Source organism: Petaurus breviceps, unplaced genomic scaffold (genome assembly GCF_028583685.1).
Source record: "Petaurus breviceps papuanus isolate PSGF00001 unplaced genomic scaffold, PetGlider_PUasm1.0 90760, whole genome shotgun sequence".
Lineage (NCBI taxonomy): Eukaryota > Metazoa > Chordata > Mammalia > Diprotodontia > Petauridae > Petaurus > Petaurus breviceps.
This window is the reverse complement of record NW_027187338.1, coordinates 2,636,369-2,652,943: the sequence shown is the minus strand read 5'-3', so window position 1 is coordinate 2,652,943 and position 16,575 is coordinate 2,636,369. Positions and strand designations below refer to the sequence as shown.

At 44.2% G+C, this 16,575-nt stretch overlaps 1 protein-coding gene across 1 annotated transcript in view; it reads right to left on the bottom strand.

Moving 5' to 3' along the window:
* Positions 1 to 3,144: 3,144 nt before the first annotated feature.
* The window catches only part of TFAP2E (transcription factor AP-2 epsilon), a 44,536-nt gene continuing 31,105 nt past the window's right edge, over positions 3,145 to 16,575 (bottom strand). The window contains exons 5-7 of the mRNA XM_069067918.1: positions 14,313 to 14,431; positions 12,420 to 12,561; positions 3,145 to 4,434 (exon numbers count right to left, since the gene is read on the bottom strand). Coding sequence (XP_068924019.1) covers positions 4,146 to 4,434; positions 12,420 to 12,561; positions 14,313 to 14,431 — 550 coding nt within the window. The 3' untranslated portion in view covers positions 3,145 to 4,145. The remainder of the gene's footprint in view (positions 4,435 to 12,419; positions 12,562 to 14,312; positions 14,432 to 16,575) is intronic.

The window sequence follows — 16,575 nt, the reverse complement described above, 5'->3', positions numbered from 1 at the left end:
AGAGTCAAGGTCAGTCTCTATTCTTCCAGCTAGTGAAAGGTTTAAGACTAATCTTGGTCAAAGGATTAGAAGGCTCTTAAGGAATGAGTGAAACCTGGCAATTTCCTTTGTCAACCTGAAATCCACTGTTAGAATCCGGGGGTTAGAGTCCAGGGGTGGGGAACCTTTGACCTCGAGGTCACATGTGGCCTTCTAGGTCCTCGAGTACGGCCTTTTGACTGAGTCCAAATTTTACAAGACAAATCTTTTTTATCAATGGGATTTGTTCTGTGAAGTTTGGATTCAGTCAAAGGGCCACATTTGAGGGCCTAGAGGGGCCACATTTGGCCTCAAGGCTGCAGGTTCCCCACCCTTGTCAAGTCCAACAGGCAGGAGGTAGCAGGGGGGGATGACTGATCTCTGCTCCCCAAGCTGGGTGGCCCAGTCTGTTAAGAAATTGATCAGAGCCAAATGAGTCAACCTTTCCCCTCACTGGGCTTCAGTCATAAGCTCGCCCTCCAGAGGCTCCTCAGTTTGACCCTTCTGTGCTAGGCTGCCCCTTCTTATATTCTTAACCTTGCAAGAAGAGGCCATGGTTTCCTAAGCCTTTCCCCTCCTGGATGGAGGACACGTGAGTTTCTGTGCAGAAGAAAATACACTCTCCAGTCATCTCTCTCAACAAGACATTGAAGTTCTCATGCTTTTTACTTTGGAGGAGGGGGAGGGGGGAAGCTGTGAAGTGGAAAATAGTGATTTGTGGTATTTGTAGATAGGAGAGGCAGCATGGCATAATGGATACTGAGCCAGCCTTCAAGTCAGGAGGACCTAGATTCAAGTGTGTACCACATACTGACTGTGTGACCCTGGGCATGTACCTTAACCTGTCAGTACTCTAGACCAGAGGTGTTTTACAGATGAGGAAACAGGCGAATATATACACACATATCCATGGTTAATTATAGCCTTCTTGGGGGAGGAGGGGAGGAAGGGGGAAAAAAGAACAAAGTAAAAAGTACCCAGCAGAGAACAAAAGAAAACCTACAAGGAAGTAAAGAAAAGATGGACGGCTCTGAACACAACGCATAAGCATTTATTATGTAGGCTTTCTTGAAATGGAAATTTATTGCTTTATATTTTGAATCCTCTCATTTTCTGCTATGTACGTGGCAATTTTTTTCCTTTTCTTATTTTGTATTTAAGTTTAAAATTTACAAAAAAAAACACAAAACTTAGTCAATATGCAAGGTCCACAGGGATCCCTATGTACAACTTAGTGGCCCCTACACCACTGTTCTGGGCAACTCTCTACCATTTTAAATTGCAGAGAAGGTGTTGACCTGCATTGGCAGGGGTTCCTTCCCTGAGGAATTCCCTAGACCAATGACATCACAGGTTAAGTCCCTACCCACTATATTTGCATAGTTGTGGTTCAGTTATTTCAGTCTTATCTGACTTCATGACCCCATTTGGGGTTTTCTTGGCAAAGATACTAGAGTGGTTTGCCATTTCCTTCTCCAGCTCATTTGACAGATGAGAAAACTGAGGCAAACAGGGTTAAATGACTTGTCCAGGGTCACACAGCTAGTGTCTGAGGTTGGATTTTTAACTTAGGTCTTCCTGATTCCAGGCTGGGAGCACTATCCACTGTACTACCTTGCTACTCTATATATCTGTATAGTATTTTATACTTATTCAGAATATGCTGCTATTGGAACCCCACCAATAACTTTATGAGATAGGGTGACTATTCCCATGTTGTGAATGAAGCAGCTGCGATTTGCCAGTAGTCACTAAGTCAGTAGCCAAGCTCTGATGAAGAATTCCATCTCTTGACGCTGCCTCACGGTCTGTGACTCCAAGATCTCAGAAGAGCCTGCCAAGTGTATAGCCAGGGTCTCCTTTCAGGACCCTATGCCACATTAAACGGACGTCCTCAAACTAAGAGGTTGGGGTTATCTTTTCATGCCCCAAATAGAGGCAAGTCAGGGGCAGCTAGGTGACACAGTGGCTAAAACACTGGGCATGGAGTCAAGAAAACCCGAGTTCAAATCCAGTCCCAGACATCAACTGGCTGTGTGACCCCGGACAAGTCATTTAACTCTGCCTCTGTTTCCTCATTTGTAAAACAGGGACAGGAATAGCACCTACCTCCAAGGGTTGCTGTGAGGCCCAAATGAGAACATATTTGTAAAACGCTTAGCCCAGTGCTGGGCACCTAATATATGCTTTTGCTGTTGAGTCATTTTTAATTGTGTCCAACTCTTTGTGATCCCTTGGGATTTTCTTGGGAAAGATACTGGAGTGGTTTACCATTTCCTTTTCCAGCTCATTTTACACATAAGGAAACCGAGGCAGGCAGGTTAAGTGACTTACCCAGGGTCATGCAGCTAGCAAGCTTTTGAGGTTGTATTTGAACTCAGGTCTTCCTGACTCTATCCACTGCAGCACCTAAAAGCCCAACAAATGCTTATTCTGGTCTAAAAATCTGAGCAACTATCATGATAGCCCGTACTCATAAAATGCTTTAAAGTTCACAAGGCACCTGACACCCACATTATCTCGTTTGAGTCACAAAACAGATCTCATTAGCACACCCATTTTATAGATGAAGAAACAGAGAGGTTAAGTGACTTGCCCATGGTCGAACAGCTAATGTCAAGAGACGGGATTTGAACCCAGGGCTTTCTGCCTCTACACCCAGCATGTTGTCCATTGTGGCACACTGCCTTTTAGCTTTCCCCCACCTGATTCCTCTAGCATTGGCAGAGCCCCTTATAACAGCCGTCCCACTGACAACCCATCTCACCCCTACCCCCAGCCCCCAACCCTCAGCCTGAAGGACAGGGAGGGCTGCTCAGCCAAGCAAAAGAGTTTATTAAGAGGACACCTTGGTGGTTTGAGGAGAACACATCTATTTCAGGATCCAGAGAAACAAGGGTCAGGTCAGTGCTGGCAAGGCCTCGCCAGTGACTCAACGGTGGAGGCGTCAGCTTCTCAGCTGCCATCCTGCCAAGCCAGAGGTTCCCAGGGATAGAACTACCCCCTTTCCTTCCCCTGTCCATTGGCCCAGAGGTCCCTTGGACAGACTCTTTGCCGAATAGGAAGGAAACCAAACCAAATCAGAATTCCCAATCCAACCCAATATAAATAACTCGCAACAGACACTTTGAGACATTCTGATTTAATTACAACATAAATAAATATATACAGATGCTGACAGGGCCGTGGAGTTTGGCCTGGACTCAAGCACTGCTTCTGCTTCGTGTTTTTTTTCAATAGCTCCTCTCTCCCTTGGGTCCTTCCCATGTTGGGGGCAGGGAGGTGGAAAGAAGGGTTATTGAGGAACCTAGCAAAGCCTGTTCTTCGTATCCACCACTCTCCTGGAGGAATGGGGGAGGGGGAGGGGGTCAAAGAGCTAGTCCTTGAACAACACCCAACTCTTTCCCAAATACCACTGATAGGTGGTCATCAGCTACTCTGGATATTTCCTGTGCCAAGAGGGGCCCCCTCTGTGTGGTAAGGGAGACTAAGTGTCTCTCAACAACCCTCGTCTCACACACACACACATACACACATACACAACACCCCAGTTTCTGCCAAAGGATTCCTACCTTTGTCTGGAACTCAAAACATCTGGATCCTCCCCCACCCCAGTCACTACCCTCCCCCTCCCCTTGCCCTTTGAAACCCCTTCCCCACCCCTTACCCCACAAAGTGAGGCTCCCTCAGAAACCTTCTCATCCCTGGCATTCTCTAAGCCACTTGCATAGAGAGAGGAAAAGAGAAGCCAGAACATTGCACGTGTGACATAGGATGACTGGGTCCCCAGCTTCAAAATTAATCAATCTACAGAAGGAGTGAGGTCTCCGAGCTGCCTAGCCCCCAACACCCTTCCCCTGCTCCTGATTCCAGCAGATTGTTCCATGGTTTCCCTGTCTCTTTTTTTTTTCCTTCTTCCCCCAATCACTGCCTTTGAAAGCAAAGAAGGAATCTTTCCAGCCTGTGCTCCAGGATGACCCAACAGTCAGATTGCCTTTATTTTTTCTTCTTCCTCTCCCCCATCCCCAAAACTCAAGAGATCAGGCCTCCTCTCCCAAGCTTCAGGAGAGTTCCAGGACGAAGAGGAGAGGAGAGGCAAGACACAGGAGGCAAGAGGCCAGGGCAGATTATTTCCGGTGTTTCACATCCTTTTCTGATGCTTTTGAGTCTCCAGCTGGGTGCCCATTGCCCGAACTACTCAGGAACATTTTATCAAGTCCCTTGAGTGACTCAATCAGGTAGTTCTGGAATGCCGTGAGTGCGGCACAGATGGCTGGGCCCCCAAAACCATGGGTGATGAGGCTGAAATGAGTGAGGCAGCTCTGTACTCCCGGCTCCAGGATGAGAGAGGGTCGGCTATTACCCAGCGGGGAACGGTCCTGTGCCATCAGGTCTGAGAACTCCTTACAGATTTGCCTGGCAGGGGAGGAGGGGGATATCTGAGGTTAGTTAGTAAAAAGGTGGTGCAAGATGGGTCTTGATGGGATTGGGGGGAGAAAGGAAAGAATCCAAGAGAAGAGGGTGGGAACTAGGCTTTCCATAATCTGGTCCTAATAACTATCAGAGCTGGGATTCTCACTCGTATCTCCTGACTCCAGGAGGCAACTGGGTGGAGCAATGAATAGTGCTGGACCCAGAGGCAGAAAGACCTGACTTCAAATCTAGCTTCAGACACTTCCTAGATGTGTGACTCTGAACAAGTCACTTAATCTCTGTCTTCCTCAGTTTCCTTAACTATAAAATGGGGAAAATAATGGGGGCAGCTAGGTGGCGCAGTGAATAGAGCACCAGCCCTGGAGTCAGGAAGACCTGAGTTCAAATCCAACCTCACACACTTGACACTTACTAGCCATGTGACCTTGTACAAGTCACTTAGCCCCAATTGCCCTGCCTTCTCCCCTGCAAAAAAAATAGATAAATAAAATGTGGGTAGTAACAGCACCTCACCTCCTAGGTGAGGAACAAATGAGGTAATATTTGTAAGGGGTCAAGCACAGTCCTTGGCACATAGTAGGGACTTAATAGCTGTTACCTTACTACCTACCATGCCTCCTCTAATGGATGAGCAACTATTGCCATATCACTTGAGAACTGTTGGGGCAGCGGGGGTGGGGGTGGGATGGGAAGGAAATAGCATCCTGTGGCTATATAGGTGATTATAGACCTGAGTACTAGGGTCGTTAACAGGTATAATGTACAAGCGGCTACTTTATGCAAGACTTTAGGGCAAAGACAAACATATAAGGCATGTTCTAGCCATTCCCTCACAGAGCTTAATTTATGGCATAAGAGGGGAGCAAAGATATAAAAAATACTGCAACTCCAATTGCAGAAAAGACAGAAAGTTCCAATAGAGAGAATATTTATGGCAGCACTTTTTTATGATAAAGAACTAGAAACAAAGTAAATAACCATTAATTGGGGATTCTATGAATACATTGTGACATATGAATGTCATGGGATATTATTGTATTCTTTTTTTTACCCTGGGTCTGTGATTTCATCCATGTAGGGAACTCCAAGTGAGGCAACTCCCTTCTCTGGTGCAGATCTCAGTGTGAAGTACAAAAATCTTGCCCAAGCCTCCTGGATAGAAAGGATTTAACCCTAATGCACCTCAAAAGCCAACAAAAATGAAGGATTCAGAAAAACCTGGGAAGAACTTGTATGAATCGATGCAGAATAAAATAACCATACCAGAAAAACCATCTTATGCAATGATCACAACTTAAGAAAACAGCCTTGAATGACATTAGAACTCTGATCAAAAGAGCAACTGATTGACCCTAAAAGACTGACCCTGAAGCATGCCACCTCCTACTCAGCAGACAAAGACACTGGTGGTTGACAGCAATGAATGAAGCAAATATTTTTCACACGTGGCCAATGTATTTGTTTTTTTGACAACTGTTGGAGGCAACACCATCCTTCCTTGTCATCCAGGCTTACAACCTCAACGTCCTCTTAGAGTCTTTACTCAATCTCATTACCCCCTTCTCCCCACCCCCAACTCCGGTTGTCTCTACCTTCACAACATCTCTCAAATATGCCCCCTTCTTTCCTCCAATACTGCCACCGCTCTGACTCCATGCCTAGACCACACAAAGCCGGTTGGTTGGTCTTCTGCCACAGGTCTCTCCATAATTAGTCCATCCTCCATTCAGCCCCCAGAGTAAACTTCCTAAAGTTAAGTTCTGACCACGGCATCCCCATTACCCCTCTGATCAAATATAAAATCTTCTGTTTAGCTTAAATTTAAAACCACTCATAACCTGATCCCTTCCTACCTTTCCAGTCTTCATATAACTTACTGCCCCACAATATGGTGACCCTGTCCTCTTTGCTGTTCCTTGTACATGCCATTCCCTCAACTATAAGCATTTTCACTGGTTGTCCTCTATGCCTGGAATTCTCTTCCTTTCTCACATCCACCTCTTGACTTCTCTGACTTCCTTGAAGTTTCAGCCAAAGTCCTACCTTCTGTAAGAAGCCTTTCCTGATTAATACCTTAATACCTTCCCTCTGGTGATTATCTCCAATTTATTCTGTATACTACTTGTTGTACCCAAATATTTGCATGTTCTCTCTTCCCATTAGATTGTGAACTTGTCAAGGGCAGGGACTATTTTTTTTTTCTTTCTTTGTATCTCTGGCACTTAGCACAGTGTCCAATATATAGTAGGCACTTAAATACCTCTTGATTTGACTTGACTCTGAGTAAAGAAGGGGGGAAAGATGTTTTGGGAAATGAAGGTCATGCTTAACAAAGGCATATAAAAATTTTTTAAATAAAATTTCAAAAAAGAATTTAGAAAAACATTGCAAAACTTACTCAAACTAATTTAAGATATATTAATAAAGAATCAACAAAAATTTTCTAAAGAAAAGAGATATTGGAACTAGAAAGAAATATATTACAAGCATTCTCTGTATACTCATTCTTTGCTTCCACATTTAAGAAAATAGCATTTCAGGGGCCAGTAAGTGAACTAGCAACATGTCTAAGAGGAATAGTCATTTGAGGAGGATGTTTTCAGAAAAACCTGGGAAGACTTACATGAACTGATGCAAAATGAAATGAGCAGAACCAGGAGAATATTGTATACAGTAACAGCAATATTGTATTATGATCAACTGTGAATGACTTAGCTATTCTTAGCAATGCAATTATCCAAGACATTCCCAAAAGACTCATGATGGAAAATGCTATCCACCTCCAGAAAAAGAACTGATGGTGTCTGAATGCAGATCCACACATACTTTTTCTTAATTTTTTCTTGTGGTTTTTTGATCCCACTTCTCCTCTTTGGGCCTCAGTTTCCTCCTCTATAAAATTTGGTCTCTGTGATCTCTAAGGTCCCTTCTTGTCTCTGACATTCCATGATTCTACTTTATCTGGGTAGAAGAGAAAGCTTTCATGGAAAAGATAGGATTTGAGCTGGCCCTCTACATTCTCTCCTATGGTTATCTCATCAGCTCCCATAAGATCAATTATCATGTCTATACAGATGCTTTAAAGAGACCTCAGAGCCAGGAAGACCAGAGTTTAACTCTCTATTCTGACATAATGTGATTCTAGGCAAATCATTTTACCTCTCTCTGTGCACTGGGCAATTCTTCAAGACTATAGGTTACAGAGAAAGGGCCAACTTGTATTGGTACAAGGAATTCCTTATACCAGTAAAATTGCAGTTCCAGTCCCTATCCCTATCCATATTACTCCCTGATCTATATATCCAGCCCTAGTCTCTGTCTTGAGCTTCAATCCTACACTACCAACTGCCAATTAGACATCTCAGGTTTTTTTGGAGGAGGAAAGGCAAGGCAATTGGGGTTAAGTGACCTGACCAAAGCCACAAGCTAGTGAATGTCAAGTGTCTGAGGCTGTATTTGAACTCAGGTCCTCTTGATTCCAGGGTCAGAGCTCTATTCACTACACCACCTAGATGCCCCATCAATTTTCAAAAAAAGACAAGAGTACAGAGTCTACAAACCATAGATCAGTGAGTTTGACCTGATTTCCTGGAAAATTCTAGAACAGAGAGTTGGCAAACCTCTAGAAAGGAAAGCAGTGATTCCAAAGAGCTTCATCAAGAACAGATCTTGATGGTGTGATTCCATTTCCCTTACTGAAGGAATAACTAAACTAGTAGATGAAGAAAATGCTCTGGATATGGTCTGCCTAGATTTTTGGCAAAACTGTTGATAAAATGTCTCATGCTATCCTTGTGGAGAAGAGGGGGACATAATCAGATGAATTCAGAGTGAGTTGAAAGACAGGACTCCAAGTGTTAATGGTTCAATGTCCACATGGCAGGAGGTTCTAATGGAGCACCTCAGGGATCTGGGCGTGGCCTTGGCCTGGTTAACATTGTTATCAATGACTTAGATAAAGATATTGATGGTATATGCTCATGAAATTTGAAGATGATACAAAGCCAGAGGTATAGCTAATATATTGGATGCCAGAATGAGGGTCCAAATGAATCTTGACAGATTGGAGCCTAAGAGGTAAAATTTAATCAGATGGAATTTAGTGGTGATAAATGTAGTCTTTCACTTATATACCAAAAAAATCACCTTCACAAATATACAATGGGTAAGTCATGAATATATAAGAGGGGCACTGAAAAGGATCTGGGTTTTTTAGTGGACCACAAGTTCAATGTGAGTAAATAATATAGTGTGATGGTCAAAAAATCTAATACAACCTTGGGCTGCATTAAGAAGGTCATAGTAAAGTGATAATCCAACTGTACTCTGCTCGTCAGACCTTGTCTGGATTACTATGTTTTGGGTGCCACAATTTAAGAAAGACCTTAATAAGATGGAGAATGTCCAGAGGAGAACAGCCAGGATGGTAAAGGGACTTGAATCCATGACTTGGATATGGTTACCCTGGAGCAAAGAAGAGTTGGGGGGATATGACAACTGTCTTTGAGTATTTGAAGACTTCACATGGAGTATGGATTAGGCTCATTCTGTTTAATCCCAAATAACAGAACCAGGAGCAATAGGTAGACACTGAGAAGAGGGAGATTAAGCTAGCAGGTCAGGGAAAGCTTCCCACCAATCTGATCTGTCTAAAAACAGAATGTGCTTCCTCAAAGTATGGGACCTTCATCCTGCTCTGAGGTCTTTAAACAAGGTTGGCTGACCACCCTGTGGGTGCATCATTATAGGGATTCCTTTTGTTTGTGGATTGGTCCCTTCAAGCTCTCAAATCTTGTGATTCTGATTTCAAGCTCACTGTCCCCAAGGCATCTTAAACTAGAAACAGAACAGATTTCCTCTTCCCTAAAACCCATCTTTCTTCCAAACTTCCTTATTAATGTTGAGGGCACAACCATCCTTCCAGTCACCAAGGTTCACAAACTTGGTGTCATCCTTAACTCCTACCTCACATATTCAATCCATTCCAAATGTTTCCATCTCTACATCTCTCATAGATGTCCCCTTCTCTCCAATCACATATCCAATGCCATAGTTCAGGCTTTCATCACATCCTCGATGAGACTATTATAATAGCCTTCTCTGAGTGGCTCGGTGGCACAGTGAATAGAGCACCAGCCCTGGAGTCAGGAGAACCTGAGTTCAAATCTGGCCTCAAATACTTAACACTTACTAGCCATGTGACCTTGGGCAAGTTACTTAACCCCAACTGCCCTGCCTTCACCCCTCCAAATAAAGCAAAAAAAAAAAAGAAAGAAAGAATAGCCTTCTCATTGGTGTTTCTGCCTCCACCAGCCTCCACACAGTCACTAAAGTGATTTTCCCAAAGTATAAGTGTAACCACATTACCTCTTCCTCTTACTCAAAATTTAGTGACTCCTATTGTCTCTGGGATCAAATATAAATCCAATTTACTATTTAAAGCTTTTCATAATCTGGCCTCATCCTACCTTTCCAGCCTTCTTATACCTTACTCCCTTGCATCCATGCTCTGGTCCAACCATATTGACCCTCTGTTGATCCTCCCTCATGACAATCCATTTCCCTTGACACACAGCCTTTGCACTGGGTGTCCCCCATGCCTGGAATATTCTCCCTCTTCATCTCTGCCTCTTAGAGTTTCTGGTTTCCTTCAAGGCTTAACTCAAATTGAATCTTCTGTATACAGCCTTTCTTGGTGGCCACTTCTCCCTCCTCCAAACTTCTGGCACCTTCCCCTCCAAGGTTACCTTGCAAATGTTTCATATGTGCTTTGTGTATACCTAAGTATGTGAATGTTGTCTTCCCTGTTAGAATGGACACTTCTTGAGGGCAAGGAGTATCTGTATTCTCAGTGTCTTGTACATAACAGGTACTTAATAAATGTTTGATGATTGATTCATGGGTAGGATTTTAAAAGCAGAGGCACAGAGAGAGGTAGGGCAATCTAAACAAAAAAATACCAAAGTCATGGAGGTCAGAAACCACAAGATATGTCTGGAGACAATGAGGAAATCAATTTACCTGTAGTAGAGGGTTCATTTAGGAGAATAATGAAAGGTCATGGCAAAGAGGTAGGGAAGGGGCCATATTGTAGAGGTGGGTCCTTTAATTACAGATTAAGGAGTTTTGATTTTATATTAAAAGCAATGAATATGACAAAAGACTGGATATTTGGCCCTCACGTATAAGATGGATTAGAGGGAAAGAGGCTGATGGCAGGAAGACCAGTTAGGGGACTACTATTAAAATCTTGATGAAAGGAAATGAGAACTAGCATAGGATCAGTTAAGGATAAAAGAGATGTTAGGGGGAAAATTAACAGGTCTTATTAACATTCAATCAGTCAAAAGGCTGGGGGGAAAAGAGGAATCAAAGATGACATCAAGATTTTAACCCTGGGAGACTGAGGATGGTGATACCATGAACAGAAATAAGAGATATTAAAGAAGGAGACAGTTAATTTACAGAAGGAAGTTGAGAAGAGAAAGTATTATAGGATTTGACCAGTTATGGTACATGAACATAAGAGAATATTACTTCATTATAAGAAACAATGAATATAAAGAACAAAGAGAAGCTTGGGAAGACTTATATGAACTGATGCAGAGTGAAGTAAATAAAACTAGGAAAACAATCTGCAGAACAACAACAAAAAGTGAAACCAAATGCTATGAAATTATTATGACCAAGCCTGGTCCCAAAGAAGAAATAGGAGAATGTACTTCCCTCCCTTTTTTGCAAAGGTGAAGCCAATAGATAAGGAACACACCATGTAATGTGGGACTTTGTTGATATGTTAGCCAGTTTTGCTGAATTTCTTTTTTTTTCTCCTCTTTTTAAAATTTTTGTTATATGAGCTAGTCTTCTGAGACAGGAAGGTGTTACTATGTTGGGAAATGAAAGTGATAAAAACAAAATATGAGAATTAGCATAGGATCAGTTAAGGATAAAAGAGATGTTAGGGGAAATATTGTATCATTTTAAAGAATTGTGGGATTTTTAGAGCTAGATGGGAGTGGATGAGTTTAATACATGTGGAGCTTCAGACTCTCCTGGAATGGGTAGAGCTATGCAGCAGGCAAGCAGGGAAGGATTTAGGGTTAGAGACTCATATGTTGGAGTCATTTTATAGAGGAGGTAGTTAAAAACTTGAGAAGAAATCAAAGTGTGGTAAGAACAGGGAGATCTATAGTCACCTTCTTTGTGTATGTGAAGTGCAGGGCTGTCATGAAGAAGAGGAACAGGATTTATTCTGTTTGGCCCCAGAGGACAGAACTAGGAATAATGGGTATAAATTGTTAGGAGGCAGATTTTAGCCAGATAATTAAGAACAGCTTGCTAACAATTATTGCTGAATGGCCACAGTAGATTGTGGGTTTCCAATTACCGAAGGTTCACAGAACTAGAACTAGCAGGATCTTCAGAGGCCATCTAGAGGAAATTGACTTTCTCATTTTACACGTGAGGAAACTGAGGACCAGTGAGATTAGGTGTGTTTTCCAAGATCACAAAGACAGTAAGTGTCAGAAATTGGACTCGAACTCAGATCCTCTGACTCCAGAGCCAGTGTTCCTTCCACTGTTTCATACTTTCCCTCAGGGTTTTCCAGCAGAGGCTGCATTCCTATCCAGGCAGAGGCTGAGCTGGGCAATCATCAATCAGCCAACCAATAAATATTTATTAGGCATCTACCATGTGCCAGGTACTGTGCTAAAGCACTAGGGATAAAAAAATGAAGTCAAAAGACAGTCCCTGCCCTCAAGGAGCTTATACTCTAATGGAGAGCCTGTGAGCTCCCCTCTAGCTTTTGAGATTTGGAGTTCTCTGAGGCTTGCTGTGGGATGCTGTTGGTGAGGGGTGGGGTGAGGATGACTGGGAATGACAAGGATGTATGTGTCTGGTCAATGGCACCCTTTGTGCTGGCACCCTGCCCCAACCTGGCCCATCCCTCCCCAGCACATACTCACTTAGTGGCTAGCAGCATGTTCTTTCGACTGTGTAGTTCTGCAGGGTCTGTATGTTGCCGGCACAGGTAATCAGCTGCTGCCTTGGCTGGGAACTCTGTCTCACACACATAGCCAAAATCCCTGGCGAGGTGCACGGCCTCTCCTGGAGAAGGGTAGAAGGCTGTTGCTAGAGCCGGGATGCTTTCCTCCCTCCTGTTACCCCTGTTCCAGAGCTGCTGGGTCATTCATTCAATTGAGCCTGGAGCTCCATAGAGGGGAAGTGGGTCTGAGGTACCCCTTTCTAACTTGACCAGCCAGCTTCAGGGGGGGAAGGGAAACTTTGGGGGCTTCTCACCTCCCACCCTGTTCCTCAGCCTCCCCTTCTTTTTTAGCTTCCTTCAAATCTCAGTGTAGGCACTCTCTCCCCCACGAAGCCTTTCCCTTAGCTCTGAGGAGTACCCCAAAGCTCTTTAAGGGAAGTGTGGGTTGTTTTTGAGTTTGTTTTCATCCTGAAAATTCTGTAGCTGGTAAGGGAAAAAACACGAGGGCATGTGCTCACATGTGTGCGTGCACGAGCACACACACACACACACACACACACACACACACACTAAACCATCCTGGACTCCCTCCAAGCTGTTGAGCTCCAGCCTTTTAAGGCTCACTCGGGGTGTGGCCAATTATAAACCAATTGATGGTTTTGCCTCTTCCAGTTCCATCCATAAGATGCTAATTCAACTTATTCATACTTTGTTAAAAGATAACCAGGGGGCAGGTAGGTGGCACAGTGAATAGAGCACCCGGTCCTGGAGGCAGGAGGATCTGAGTTCAAATCCAGCCTCAGACACTTGACACACTTACTAGCTGTGTGACCTTGGGCAAGTCACTTAACCCCAATTGCTTTGTCTCCCCCCCTAAAAAAAAAGATAACCAGACACTCCTCATTTTCTGCTCCTTATTTTCCATGACTAAATCAATTGGAGTGGGAGCGAGATCCACTGACAGAGGACAGCTATCCCACCTATATATACCACACCTAGAGAGATTCAAGAAAAGTGCCATGCTGTGGGGAAACCTCAGAAGTACTGGAGCTAGCCCAGGTCCCTTGCACATAGTAGGTACTAAATGGATGTTTGTTGGACTGAATTGAATTGAATTCTGTTCTCCCTCATTAAGTGAGGCCAGGACCTTAAAGACAGCTATGGAAGCTTACCAGCCTTCCTCAAGGGAAAAAAAAAAAGCCTTTCTATTTCAAGTAGAGCTATTATTGAGCTGGGCTGCTATTGTGGACAGCTAGGTGCTGCAGTGCACAGAGCAGTGGGACTGGAGGCGGAGGCAGGAAGACTCATCTTCCAGAGATCAAATCCGGCCTCAGACACTTTCTAGCTGTGTGACCCTAGGCAAGTCACTTGACCCTGTTTGTCTCCATTTCTTCATCTGTAAAATTAACTGGAGAAGGAAATGGAGAACCTCTCCAGTATCTTTGCCAAGAAAACCCCATATGAGGTCACAAAGAGTGGGACACAATGGAAACGACTAAACAACAACATTGTTGAGCTGGGCCTAGCCTTCAAGTTCTTCCCTTTCATCTTCTACTCAACTCACAAACATTCATTAGGTGCCTAGTATGTATATGGCAGGAGGCCAGACCTAGGCCTCCTGGGAAACTGAGGTTTCCCATAGCATTTTGCCTGGACCTTTTCTCCTTTGTCCTTTCCTTGCTTTCCCTTATATCAGTGATAGGTATACATGTCTTCTTCTCCTACTGGATTGTAAGCAGGATCTGTGTTAAACTTAGCTCTATTATCTCCTGTGCTGAACATAGGATATTACCCACAGTGGGGGCAATTTTAGTGGACTTTTAGTAAGCATATGTTGAGAGTAGAGGCTAGCCCACACCTCAGCCACACTTACCCTCCACCAGGGAGGTAAGCAGGGTCACATTGGCTGCCTTCCGACGCCCTGCTGGCAAGTTGAGGCCAATCTTCTCCAGTCTCTCCCTAAGGCATCGGCCTCCATTTTTTGATTTGGCCCTGTAAACGAGGGAAGAAAATAAAGGCATGGGTCAACATATTCAAGAGACTAGCTAAGACCTTCCCTTGCCTTCCCAACTCATATTCCTCTGGGGGAGGAGGGTCCTTCCCGTCCAAGTCCTGCTAGAGGTAGACAGAACCCAAGAGTTGGAAAATGAGGGGGTACAAATTTCGGGGCTGGGAGGGACAAGGGATGGGGAAACTGACTGCTCACCCTTACTTCCTGAGGTATTTCAAAGACTGTCACACAGACGACTTGTTCTTGCTCCCCTTAGGGAAACAGGAAAAGGTTACAAGGAGGTAAATTTAAGTTTTGATATAAGGAAAAACTTCCTGACCATTGGAGCTATCCAGAAGTGCAAAGGGATGCCTTGGTATGTAATGAGTTCTCCATCACTGGAGGTATTCACACAGAGGCTGAATGACCACTTCTCAGAGAGCTGAGGACAGTGTAATGCTGAAATCATTGTCCTTTGGAGTCAGGAAGAGCCAAGTTCAAATCCTGACTGCAACATGTACTAATTGCACAATCCTGGGCAAGTAATTTAAACTCCCTTGGTCTCAGTTTTCTCAACTGTAAAAGGGAAATAACAATAACACCTACCTTCCAGGATAATATATATAAAGCACTTTGTAAGCCTCGAAGTGCTATATAAATGATGGTATTATTATTCTTAGAGAGGCCACCTCCTACAGGAGGCCTTTTCTGTTTACTCCAGTTAGGACTACTTCCCTCCCAACAACATTGTATTTGTTTTGTATACATTTATATGTGTATATATTGTCTTTCCCAATAGAATAAAATTCTATTCAGCTCTCTCTTGCTCGCTCTCTCTCCCTCTCCCTCTTCCTTCTCCTCTTCCTCCTTCTCCTCCTCCTCTTCCTCCTCTCCTCTCTCTCTTTCCTTCTCTTCCTCTCCCCTTCCTCCTTCCTTCTTAGATCCCAGGACTCTGCAAGAGGAAGTGTGGTATAATGGATACTCAGAGGGCTAGATTTTGAGTCAGAAAGATTTCAACTCCTGACTCAAATACTACTTAGCTTTGTGGCCCTGGGCAAGTGTCTTGGCTTCAGTCTCCTTAACTATTAAAAAAAAAAAAGAGGGGATTGTACCAGACGGCCTCTGAGGTCTCTTCAGCTCTCAATCTATGATCTAATGGTTCTTTATTGGGGGGAGGGGGCAGGGCAAGGCTGGAGAGGGGTGTTGTGTCTTTCTGTGGCCAGGCTACAGGGAACCTCAGAACTTGCTGCCCTCACCACATTAAAGATGCCCTGAGAATGGCTCCCTATCCTACTGGTCACTTGTGGGCCTTTGCCAGTAGGGCCAGACCTTGCCTTCCTCAGAACCTCTGCCCACCCCAATTAGACCAGAGAAGATAGCTAACATGGGGTGGCTTTCGGGGTCGTACCACCTCCATCTGGCCTGTGGCGGGAGATCAGATGAAGTGGTCCTACTCTCCCTTTGGGAGGCCTTGCCTTAACTAACTTCCAAGCCAAGTCAAATCCCTGTTCCCAGAATCCCCAGCTGGGCTCAGATCTACATACCCATAGACATGAAGAGAGAGCAGTCAGCAGCATCCACTCTCTGGTGGCAGCTCTAGGGCAGAATGCCCTTTCACTCTCACCTGGGACATTCCGACCTACATTCACCCCAGTCCCAGCATATATTCCTCTCCTGTTGGTACATGGGCACACCCCATATGGACACAGACAGCCCACACATACCACATCCTACTCATGGGCACACATACATATACCATTCTCCCCATCTTCCATATATGGACCTATATAGCCCCCACCACACATGTACACACACATACACACATGTACCCTATTCATGGATACATAAGACTTATCAGTAGCCTCCAAATATATACACAGGCCACAACCTGCAGATACATGAGCACCCACAACTCACAGAAACACTCATGTTGGACCTTACAAGTCACCTTGTCCTTTCTACACAGGTATATGGAAATGCACACAAACTTTCCATGGGATGACTTTCCAGGAGGGATAATAGAGTATGGGTCCTGGGAGGGAGAGAAGAAAGGGAATGGGGAGTCTTGGCCTGGAGAGTCACCTGGCCAGTCCTCAGGGGCCTGTCATGCTCTGATTCTTCTCCATTAAAAGACCCCTTTCTTCCC